The sequence below is a fragment of the Castor canadensis genome, chromosome 6, assembly GCF_047511655.1.
Source record: "Castor canadensis chromosome 6, mCasCan1.hap1v2, whole genome shotgun sequence".
Lineage (NCBI taxonomy): Eukaryota > Metazoa > Chordata > Mammalia > Rodentia > Castoridae > Castor > Castor canadensis.
Genome location: NC_133391.1, coordinates 81525504 through 81538023, shown reverse-complemented (window position 1 = coordinate 81538023; position 12520 = coordinate 81525504). Strand labels below are relative to the sequence as shown.

The following is a 12520-nucleotide window of genomic DNA, read 5'->3' as shown; positions in this document are numbered from 1 at the left end:
CAAGCCAAATCCATCAACTGATTTAAATGAAATACAGTAGACCCATACAATGGAATATTATTCAGCAATAAAAAGACATGAAGTGTTGATGCATGATACATTGTGAATGAATCTTGAAAACATTAGGCAAAGTGGAAGCTAGTCAGAAAAGATGCTATATTATATGAATCCATCTATATGAGATGTCCAGTAGATGAAAATCAATAGCAGAGAAAGTTGTTCAGAGGTGGGGGAGGTAGAGAGCCAGAAGGAAATTCAAAGTCACTGCTAATGGGTACAGGCTTCTTTTTGGAGTGATAAAAATGCTTGAAAATAATTGTGATGATGGCTGCACCACTCTGAATACATAGAACCATGGAACTGTACACTATAAATGGGTGAATTTCATGGTATGTGATTTACATCAATAAGGCTTCTTTTAAAACTTAAATAAGAAATTGAGGACTCAAGCAAGCATACCACTTGTACCCAGAAACCTTCAAAAATAAAAGGAAATGTCTTTTTCCTTAGATTCATTAGCTTATGTCCATTAGTTTAAGAGTTTCTCTTTCTTATTCAGACTGATTCATCCAGTCAACATTAATTCATTGATGCTTACCATTTCTTAGGTACGGTATTTGACCGTGGATCCTCGTCCTCACCCTCAAGGCTTTCCATCCTAGTATAGCAGTTACCACTCAGGCACAGAGCTAAAAGTTTCATGTACAGCATCTCAGAATAAGGTGAAAAGCCTGCCCTAATTTTACAGACAAAGAAGAACACTCAAAGGTAACTTGGCCATGTTTACAGAGCTAGCAAATGGGAGGAAGACTAAAAGCTAGCTTATCTGTGACTGAAGCCTATGCCCAACTCACCCCATTATATTCCTCCAAGAGCAAGATGGGAAGGAAAATACAGAAGCCACTACAATAAAATGCAGGCCTGGTTAGGGTCAGAAAAAGGACTCTAGCTCTCCACCAAGGAGGAGTCCTTGGTTGACACCTGAGCAGGACTCTCTGTGCTAAGGGCTGGTACTCTACTCAAACATGATGAGGTGGACTAGAACTTTCCAAGCAAAGAAGACATGAGTAAGAGGGAATGCAAAGAATTCAAAGACTTTGGAAGCAACTCAGTCTGGCTAGGCAATCAAATGGTGAGAGAAGTGAAAGGATGTGGGAGCTTGAACCTGAAGGGCTCCAAGCACTGCCACCATGCTAGGAATTTAAACCTAAGCACAAAAGCCAATTGGCCATTAAAGTGTTGTACGTAGAGGGGTCAGAAAGACCACCCTAGATTTGGACACAAGAGGCTAACAGGCAGCAGGAGCAGGGATCAGAAAGGTACTACAAAGTGTTCAGTTGAGAAGTGAGAAGGGCCTGAATTAAGGCAGAAGCAATGGAAAAAGGGGGAGAGGAAATAAATTTAGATGTTCAGGAGGGGGCACTCCAAGACCTGGAAAGATGTGGAAATTTAAGGATGCTGGCCCCAGGGGTAGAAGGCTCACTGCTGATGGCCAATAGCACCCACAGCTCCCTTCCTTTCTTTCTGACTCAGCTGCTCTCCAGTACAGCCACTGCCCTTGGGAAATTGATCCCAGCCCTTCCCTGTTCCCAGGAGGATCACTGCTCTAAAGGTGATTATATATTGCCATTGGAGCTCAAGAATGGTCAGAGAACTCATTCTGATTAAAAAAGACACAGGGAAGTCTGCTGCAGGACTTCTGGAGAAAGTAAGACTGTTTCTATTCCTGCCTAGCACAGTGCCATATGCAAATATCATCTCCTCAACTCCAGACCACACGGCCATCTGCTGCAGAACTACAGGTAGCAGTAACTTGCAAGGCAGCAGAGCAAGGAAGAGATGGAAGAAGCAGGACCCTTGGTGTCACTGACCTACTCAGTCCTCTCTCCTGGCCCCTGGATTCCCTAATTGGTGAGCTAATAAACTTCTTCACATTGAGGCAGCTTGCAATGGGTCTTTGTAATTGGAGACCAAAGTATCTTGACTGATATGTTATCATTCACCAAACTAAAGACACTGGAGGAGAAACAGGTCTGGAGGGGGCAGAGGGACATGAAAGGAGATTAAGCATTCACTGTGGTATCCAGCAGGCCATCAGAAATACAGGCCAGATAATAAAAAGTAAATCAGGACTAAGGGTATATATTTAGATGTGTTAGGGCTGGTGGAGTGGCTCAAGTTGTACAGTGCCTTCTTAGCAAGCATGAGGCCCTGAGTTCAAATCCCAGTACTGCCAAAAAAACCAACAGCAACAACAACTAGATGTGTCATCCATATCTAAGAGTACAGATGTGGCATTTTAGCATTCCAGTGGTAGCTAAGGCAACAGGACTGGATGCAAAGCTGGGCATTATTTCTCCTTCAAATATAGAGATCTGAAAAGTCATCAGTATTCATGAATATCCAATCACCACTGCTCCCCACCTCTATCACCCACACCCCTCAAAAGCCTATGTCACCTTGGGCAGAGATGAAGAGATATTAGAATTTCCAAATTGGAATTGAGAAATAAATGTATTCAAAAACAGTATATCATACATACTAGTAGTTAACATTTATTGAGCACCTTTTCCCCTATGTGCCTTAAATTCTTTTCTCAAATTCTTACTGCCATCCTATGAGGCCAATACCACACTCTCAACTTACAGATGAGAAAACTGAAGCTGGCTCAAGAAAAAAATCATTTGCCCAATCACAAGGCCAGTAATTACTGGCAGACCAAGACCTGAACACAGGGCAAGGAGGGGGAAGAACAGGGATTAAAGAACCACACAGCACCCCAGTTAGAAGACCCATTTGGATGTGAAGGTCACAACAAGTCAGAAGTGGTGAGAATAGGAGAGAAAAAAACAATTTTGACATAGGGCATTTAAGATAGTTAAATCACAGGACTGCTTCTCACACCAGGATCTGATGGAACGGCAAGGTAGGACTGAACGGCACATACACACAAATGGCCTCTGTGGGCTAGCTCTGGAACCCAACCCTCTGTCATGTCTCTGTGTATGTGGAAAGCTGTACTCTAAACAAACACTTTCTAACCACATTCTAACCATCCCCACAAGCTGGGAACTCCGAGTCACTAACTGAGCTTTGGAGCACTGAGACTGTGTCCTTTCTAAACAACATGCTTCGCGCTTGGCTCCCGCTTCACTCTCAGTCTGCTGATCCTCCCTTGCCATCTGACCTTTGGGCTACTGTCCAGTGGGCTAGCCCTCTGCACTCCCACTGCCCCATCTCTCTTGTTCTGACTCCCTTTGGGCATGTCAGTCTCCTCCACTAGGAAACAATCATCTCACAGGTTTGGAAGAGCAGCCAGCCTTTCAAGTTTTCAACAATTATTAGGAGATCCTTTGGAGGAGCCATTTCATCCTTTAGGGATCTCTTCACAAGAGTGCTTAGTTACAGAGAAAGGGATTAACAATATGCAGCATTAAGGAAGGATGGCTGTTTCACTTAAAAAAGAAAAACAGGAAATACATACATGGCTCAGAGGGCACAGGAATGCAATTCACATTTTTCAGAATGGCACAGACTCTCCAAGTTATACTTACAAGCTTTTTGAGTCACAAAGTAAACTGACCGGTTCCTGAACTTCACACACCTAGTCTATGGTTATGACATGTGATAATAAGTGCCTGATTAATCCTAATATATGAGACTTAGAAACAAAACTCATGCTGTAGACACAAATGGCACAGTTAGTCATTGCAACCCACAGCAGGCTGAGTAGGAGTCACATGTATAAGCCTAAACACTAGAGATAAGGTTCTCTGCCAAAGCAGTCAATCTCAGAGAGGCAGGAGGGGCACAGCCAATCTGTATCTGACTTGTCACAGGCCTGCAGACAAATACGCTTTGAATCAGACTGAAAAACTTATTCACTCTGGGGTTTGGTTTGGTTTTTTTTGGGGGGGGGGGATGGTGTTGGGAATGGAACCCAGGGCCTCATGCATACTAGGCAAGAGCGCATATCATTGAGTTGCATCCCCAGCCCTCACTCTGTCTTTTCTATTAAGCCTTAGAGCAGTGTCAGATTTGGTTTATGCAGTTTTAAGAGTAAAATGGGTGGTAGAGCAAGATTAAAAATTATAGCAATATGTAAACCCACAGTTTGAAACCAACCAACACTTTTCTAAAGATAGTTCTTTAGACAATCTAAAGAACAGGAGACCACGCTAGAGGAGCAGCTCAAGAGGTAGTACTGTGCCTGCCTAGAAAGCACCAGGCCCAGAGTTCAAACCCCGGTACCATTTTTTTAAAGAAATGTAAAGAACAGGAAACAAGGAGAAAAGTGAAGTGACACTCTATTGGCGATTCATGAAATTTGCACTTCTTCTAAAAGACTCTCAAGTTGGAAGAAGAAAGTTATGTTTAAAAGAGAAAGAAAGCCATGGCGTTACCAGTACAAGGCAAAACCAACATGACTCAAGTTTTCTGTAAAGCTGCTGGTCAGCTCGGCAGTGTGCCGCACACATTCAGTGCACTGCATCATCTCATTTTCTACTCGTTATCAACACAGAAATTAGAGTATCCTGGCAACAGGTTTTTCACAGTGAAATTCACTTTATTCTGGAGTCTTTTTGAATAAAAATAAAATGATAAAGGAATGTCATTATCCATATTAAAGACTTTCAATATGCCCCAGTCTAACTGTAACACTCCATTCATTCTGCTAGTCAAGTTACAGCCAATAAGCATCTATGATGACATGAGGTATACAGTGCTAGTTGCCAGGCTCACAGATAGAGGCTCACAAGCTGCGGGAGGAGACAGATGAATCCAGAAACATGGCTTGCATTGTGGCAGGTGCAGTGACAGGGACGTGCGTGAAGCGTGCATGAGCACTTCACGCCGCCTGGTCAGGCTCAGCTGAAGCCTTTCTGGCGGATGGGACACTTGATTCAGTCGTCAAGGATGGCTCAGATGAGGTGTGTTTAGGGAAAAGCAAAGGGTACACCCATCAGCAGGAATCCCGTGCACAAAGTCTCAAGAGCCTGGAATGTTCGTTAAACTAAGCAGCTCTGCATATCCAAAGAGCAAATCACTTGGATAGGCAGGGCAAGATCCATCAGGTAGGGTGCTGAGTCAAACAATGAAACTGGACTTTGTCTCTAGACAGGAATGAGCCAGTATGAGAAGGGGAAGATGAGAAAAGGAGGGAGAGTAAAGTCAACAGCTTCTTGGTACTCACCACATGCAACACACCATATATGTCTGAAGTGAATACTATTCTCTGCCTCCTCTCACAGAGGATGAAATTGAGACTCAGAAAAGAGAAGTATCTATCTGAAGGCACCACAGCTAGGAAGTAATTGGTGGAGCCAATATTTAAAACCAGGTAGTGGACTCCAGAGTCCAGGCTTTAATCACTTCATTGTATTACTCCTAGTATAAGACATTAAAGACAGATAATCACTGTTTTCATTGAATAGAAGATAAATAACTCACCACTCCAAAAGAAAGGGAAAAAAGAAAAATAGAAGTTATTAACCCTGCATCCAGTATAGAAGACTAAGCACAAAGACATAAAAATAAAGGAAGCTTGGGTCAGATGTGGTAGTACATGCCTATAATCCCAGCACTCAGAGGTGGGGGTAAGAGCATGGTGTGTTTGAGGTCAGCCTGTAAAATTCTGTCCCAAAAAAAAAAAAAAAAGATACTATTTCTTAACAGAGGTTGGTTCTGCTCATTGGGAGGGACATTTTTGGTTGCCATGACTAGAGGAGACGAGCTACTGGCATCTTGGGGGTAGCAGCTAGAATGCTGCTGAGTGCCCTACTATGGACAGGACAGCCTGTCCATCAGAACCGTCTGACCTACAGACTAGGATAAAACCTGACTCATACCAAAGAAAAAATTACTTTCCCATCTAGTGAGTGTCTTAACAAAAATAACATACCACTGACCATAGGGCTAGTCAGATATAGAATTCAAATTATACTCAGGATAGTGAGGATTTTTGCCCCTCACAGTGTAGATTTAACCTTATCACCATGCATGCTTAAAAGCAACAAAACACTGCATTCATTCAAGCTTAGTTCAAACTTACAGAATTCAAGAACAAACAGACATAGTAACTGGGCTACAAGAAATGGAATCACCATCAACCAAGAACATCTGTAATAGGACAGATGTTCAAGGTAACAAACCTTTCCTACTTAGTTTTTAAGTCATATTCAAATCACGGATGATTAAATCATTTTTTCGAAAAAAATCCTTATCAAATTGAGGTGGCATTTACAAACCAGCTCCTCTTACATGGCCTCAACATGGATATAACATCTGAACTTCAGTAAGCTGGATGCTGTGCAGAAGAATGACACTTTCTATCCCAGTCACATCTAATTTACCAATCTATCACGACCCACAACTGCTTACCAGAGATATGAACGTATGATTATTTGCTTCAGCCTATGTAAGTTACATGACTGATATCAAAAGAGCGGTATTGTGAAGAATGGCTGTCAGTTTTCCCCAGTCTTCCGAGATGTTTTCTTTACCAGTTCAAGTGGAATGCAAGGTACAATTCTTCTCAGGGGAGGTGCATATACTTTTTTTCTTTTGGCAGTACTGGTGTTTGAACTCAGTGCCTCATACCTACTAGGCAGGTGCTGTACCAGTTAAGCCACACCACCAGTTCCTTCCTGCTTCAACTATTTTTTCAGATAGGGTCTTTCATTTTTGCCCGGGACTAGCCTCATAGCACAATCCTCCTACCATGGCCTGCAGAGCTGGGATCACAAGTATGGTCCACCTCAGCCCAGCTTATTGACTGAGATGGGGTATGGGTAATTTTTGCCTGGGCTGGCTTGGAACCTTAATCCTTGTATCTCTGTCTCCCAAAGTAGCTGGGATTACAAACATGAGCCACCATGCCCAGTGTGATCCATACACTTTACAACCTCACCTTGTAAATGTTTTTCTGGATTACAAGGAAATTTCTAATCAAAGGACTGGAACTGACTCACAGTATTCCCTCAGAACCTCAGGATGGTCAGGAGGTAACATTTAACAGTTAATGGATGCACGGTATGTTTTAACTGGGTAAAAAGTATGCTCACAGCCTTTAAAAATGTTAATGGAGTTTCCATCTCACTGTTATATTAGTTTCATTAATTTAGTCAATTTACAAAAAATGAGAACCTTAGAATTCAGAGGACCAAAATCATGCTGACATGAAAGAATTAATCTCTTTCATAGTTGCAACAGCAATTCTAAGAACTAAATTTATAATCAAATCTTATGATTTTTCCCCCTGAAAATCTTATGCTAACCAAATAATCTAGAAAAAGTAGTTTGAGCCACATTCAAGTTTTGCTTTCTAAAAGAACAAAAAGAAAGATCTCTACCTCCCACAGCACAAAGAACTACAAAGGGCCTAACAAAAGTTTTCCAGAACAAACGTTACTCAAAAAAACTGAGACCAACCATGGCAGAAATTCTCACTTGAATAAACAAGAGAGATAGCAGCAGAGAACAAACAGCCAAGAGCCATTGTGGGGGCTCAACACACAACCAATAGCTTGCAGCTTATATAAACTTAGCGTTTTTTAATCTTGGATAGGGCTCAAACAATGAACTGCATGAAAGGGACTTCCTGCTTGTCAAATGAGGTTATCTCTCCAGCAAGAGTGCAAATACCAAGGCATCATTAATGTGAGTGCAAGAAATACTATTTAATTTTTCTAATTATTTTTTAAATGGAAAATTATTTTGCATTTAAATAATACTCATTTAAACATATAAGATGTGCAACTATTGTTTTCAAGCTGAAATGATTTCTATGGGAACACATCAATTTTTTTTCTAAAGATGATGAAAAACTTATCTAAGTGATAGGAAATTACCTCATAACTAACTTTTCAATTTGTAATTTGGTACATTTTTAAAAATGGCACACAAGTAATGTTTTTCCAAGCTTCTCTCATACTTCTACTTTAGTTTGCTACAATTAATCTTCGAAACTCATAATGTGTTATTATAACAGCAATACGAGCAAATTCTTTTTGTTGTTAGTTTTTTTTACAACAAATTCTTAGGTAACCCTTTAGGAATCAGTAAAATTCCTTCTATTAAGAGATAAAATATGTCAATAAATTTTAATGCAAAATCAGCTTTCTCCATTTCATTTGAGAATAGGAAACAGTAGGAAAAAAGGATCATTCCAAAATAAATATTAGAAAATGCTTTAAAAAAAAAAAACAGTGAATTTCTTTCTGTTTTAATTTCAGAGGAAAATGGGTTAACTAATGTTAGCTTTTTTTATTTTAAAATTTTTTCAGAACATATTTTATCATAAGTTAGTATAAGAAGAATATAAAAACAAAAATATAATACCATCAAGAACATGAAATTAAAAAACAAAGTCTCCAAGCAATACATGATTATAAAGTTGTGAAAATGTACTCAAAGTCCATGCAAAATTGTGTTTTCAGTGACATGGACGGTTAATATAAAGTTAAGAATGGTTTTCACCTACCATTGATGATGAAATTTTCAGTTTTTTCATTAGCATTAATCATTTTTCTTATTATCCTTCTGGTACTTACAACAGTGGTTTTCCTAGTGTAACAGCCTCAACCAGAATTTCTATGAATTTTCCAAGTTTTAAAACTCTAGCAATAGCTTTAATACACTAAGTTTCAGGCAGACCACCCAAAAAATTCTGATTTAAATTTTTTCTCACTCTTCTAAATACTCAGGAATTCCTGAATTATTTTTGCATTCAAATTTCCTCATTTTCTGAGATATGAATATATATTTCTTTCCTACCTTCAAAAAAAAAAATACAAAAAAGTGTCTTCTACCTTCAAAATACGTTTCACCTTGCATTACCTTTGTTTTTAATTCACTAATTAACCAAAACATCAAGTATACTATCCCAGGAGAAAACACCATAATAGTAGCTGTTAGCTATAAACTTTAAAGTAATTGTTTACTTTTTCATTTATGCATTAAAGTAGGAGCTAATTTATCTAATTAATATAACATAGTCACTGTACCATAATGTAGGAAGGTTAGGGAAAAGTTTTTATCAAAGGTCAAGTATGTACAGAATACATACACATAATGTTTGAATATCGTTTACATGTGAGATCCTTTTTTCATGCCCTATATCACTGACAATATTCGGATGTGTTTAATTCCGTACACACCACAGTATACAGGGCTTGACACATGCATTTTTATGGCAGCACAGTAGTACAGATAGTGTGCTTAATGTCAGCAGACAACATCTGTGTTACACACATGGCCATCAAAATAATCACAGCATGCTTTTGTGACACCAAAAGAGGCCAAGGCTGTTGTGAAATGATTACTTCCAACCAAAGCCTGCTTAAATTATTGTTTGGTTATATGGCATAGAGCCAAAATAACAGTATTATAAAGCTACTGAATCACTCACCAACTTTCAACCTATTTGTAAAACAAGATAAGCACTATCAGGTTATTAAAAATGATTATGGATCAGGATTTTTGATTTGTTTCTTTGACAAAATGATTCTATTTGATCCCAAGTCTTGGCTGTTCTCTTGGCAGACTAATATACATACCCCACAGCTGACAGGAGTATGGCTTTCATGATTAAACAGGAAGCTCACATTGCAGATGACTTTAGGCTCCAGATGAATTTCCAGTCTGCACTTTTCTTCGTGGTTTTAGTATCAGATCATTGCTTATCTTTTTCTAATTGTTTCCACTCTGACACACACAGAATCTATGTATTACCAAAAACTTAGGATGTTTTGTTATTTTTGCCTATTTTAGTCACATAGAATACCACAGAACATTATATCACCCTCTAAGGTAAGTTGTTTCCTTGATTTCTTTGGGAAAATGAAGGGGCTGTGTGGAAATGGAAAGAAAAGTTCAAAAACACAAAATGTACACTCTCCCCCGAAAGATTCTGTATTGTTGATCTTGAAAGAAAACACCAAATGAGAATCTGGTTAGATTTTGCTTATTACACTTACTGGAGGAACAATATTCAAACAATTTCCTAAAGGAAAGGATTAACAATCTTCTAGCTTGTAGCCCCTTTCTTCTGCAAAAGGATTACACCTGTGAAATTAGAATCCTGCACACCAAAAACGGCCACAGAATGCTGAGACTTCTAGCCAGCAGTTACTGTAGAATGCATAAAGCTGTGTAAAAAACGGATTCGCATGAGGAAATGCCCAGGGCCTACCCCACTGGGATTAACTTCTGAAATGACAAGGAAGGACGCTTAGCAGCTGGAACCTGATTTCTCAGCCTGCCAGCTCTATCAGAGGGGGGCGGTTTCCCTTCACCAGACTCAGCTGCGCGTTTTCCAAAATGTCTTAGTGATTTAAAAGTGACGGGGAAAGAGAAACAAAACAGTAAGACCTCTGGATTCGTATCTCCACTGTAGTTAAATTGTTGGCAGGGCAAACCAAGCGCGCAGGCGCATCCTCAGGTTGGCAGGTAGAAACAGAAGTACTCATCATAATTAAGGAAGTGGCTATGGAAGCTCTACAGGCTTTTTGTTTCAGTTCTGTAGGTTAGTAGGAGTCATTGCATTTTTAATCACTACAAACAGCAGCAACGTTACTACTGAGTTGCCTTGAGAGATGTTTACTTAAATGTGGGAATAAAACCAGCTCGCCTGCGGAATAGAGAAATTATTTTCAGTGCAAACGTAGCAGTTATCCAGGTACAAACCCAGAGAACACAATCACCACAACCGATTAATGTGTTTCAACGAGTGAACCAGTTTATTTCCTCTCAAGAACACAACCAAGGGCGGGGGGTGGGGGGAAGCCTCCAACAAAGCCTAACAGAATCCTGCCTGCAACACGGGGGTTAGGTGCCGCTTATGTGTTCAATTCTGCGCCTCTCTGGGGAGCTGCAAGGGGCCTAGATGCTTTGGGGGGAAGCCGGGGGTAGACAAAGTTTTGTCCCCGTTGCAGGCCCGTGAATTCCAGCTGGGAGTTGGAGCGTTGACTAATCTTTGGGACGTCAAACTTAAAAGAAGGAACTCAAAGTTAACCCGCCCTGACACGTCCACCCAGTATCTGCGCGCAGGGGGGCAGCTGTCTCTCCTTCCACCGCGCAGAGACGCAGCTGCCCGCCGGTCACCGATCGGTGGTGACAACCTTCAGACAAAGCCACGGACCCCTGAGCGCGCACACACACACACACACACAAACACACACCCGGGCTGCCCACTCGTGGAATGCGCCCCCGGCCGTGCTTACCTTGATGCCCTGCTGCTGGGTGGTGAGGGTTAACTTGCATTCATCCAGAAGCAAAACTTCGCAGTAAAATTCTTCCGGAACAGCGCAGAAACAGCCCATGTCTGCAGCCAGGCGAGAAAGCAGCGACCGAGGCGCCGGGCAGCCCGCTCCCCTCAGGCGCGAGGCATTAATTTATTGTCCGCGCGGTGGCGAGGGCGAGAGGAGCAGCGTCCGGCGGGGTCCGGGGTCGGACAGCCGAGGAGCGAGGGGGGCAGGGAAGGCTTGGGGACTCAACGGCCGGGAGCCGCCGGGGCAGCGCCGGCGGAACTGGGCGCGGAGGGCGGCGGCGCGTCCCCGCGCATCCTGCGGCTCCGGCGCGGGCTCCTCTTCTGAAGGCAGGGGCCACGCGGCTCCTCCCGCAGACCTGGGAACGACCGGAGTCGCCTGGCAATAGAGACGAGCGCTCCAGACGCTCCCTCCGCCCGCACCAATCCGAGCGCGACCGCGACGCACCGGCCGCCCCTCGGCCCGCAGGGTCCCCAGCGGGTGCGCACTTCCAGAGCCGACCCCGCCCCGCAGCCCCCCATCTGGGCTGGCTGAATGGAAAGCTCTGGGCTTCCCTTTTGTGTCAGGGGGAGCCACAACGCCCACCCACAGACGCAGGGGCAGTGGCGAAGGTCGTCACTCCCTCGGCCATCCCCATAAGACCCCAATCCGCGGGCACCGAGAGGCCCGAAGATGAGAAAGGACAGAGTGCGCCTTACCGACACTAGCGAGGGGAGATCAGCTCGTCGCGGGGTGCGGCTTCCGTCTGGGGGCTCCGGAACACATCATGGGAAGGGGAGAACGGGAACGTGTACGGCCAAGTTCAAGCTCTCCCTCTGGGAATGCCCTGCGTCCGCGGCGAAATGCTGCTTCTGCAGAACATTCAGAAAAGCCGGGAGTCGGGGGACCTGCGGCCGGCTGAGGTCGCAGCGGGAGGGCGGGGTGCGCCCTGGGCGCGCCGAGCCGCGCAGGCTCCAGGGAAAGTTCTTTTGGCAGCGCGAGGGGCGGCACCTGGGCGGAAGCAGCCCAGGTACAGCGCAGCCCGACCCAGGCGTCTGCAAAAAGGCCCGGAGCCGAGCTGGAGCCCCCGCGACAGCGGCGGGGGCGTCCCTTCTGGGCGGGGTCTCCGCTGGGGGCGGGGGGCGGAATTGAGGAGGTCCGGATCGTTAGGTGCCCGCAGGTCGCGGCGAGATAGCCGCACGCTGCGCGCGACTGAGCCGCGGTCGTGAGGTCGTCGTGTCCGTATCCCTAGGAGACCCGGAGGCTGGCGCCGG

General features: G+C 43.5%; 1 protein-coding gene across 3 annotated transcripts in view; it reads right to left on the bottom strand.

Annotated features, from left to right (window-relative positions):
• The window catches only part of Epb41l4a (erythrocyte membrane protein band 4.1 like 4A), a 204919-nt gene extending 192823 nt beyond the window's left edge, over positions 1–12096 (bottom strand). Inside the window, exons 1-2 of one of the 3 annotated variants that reach the window (XM_020186298.2) lie at positions 11966–12096; positions 11223–11625 (exon numbers count right to left, since the gene is read on the bottom strand). In XM_020186298.2, the coding sequence (XP_020041887.1) occupies positions 11223–11321 (99 nt within the window). In that variant the 5' untranslated portion in view covers positions 11322–11625; positions 11966–12096. Of the gene's footprint in view, positions 1–11222; positions 11626–11965 lie in introns of those variants that run through there. The other 2 variants (XM_020186300.2, XM_020186299.2) reach the window with 2 other exon arrangements.
• Between the last annotated feature and the right edge of the window lie 424 nt (positions 12097–12520).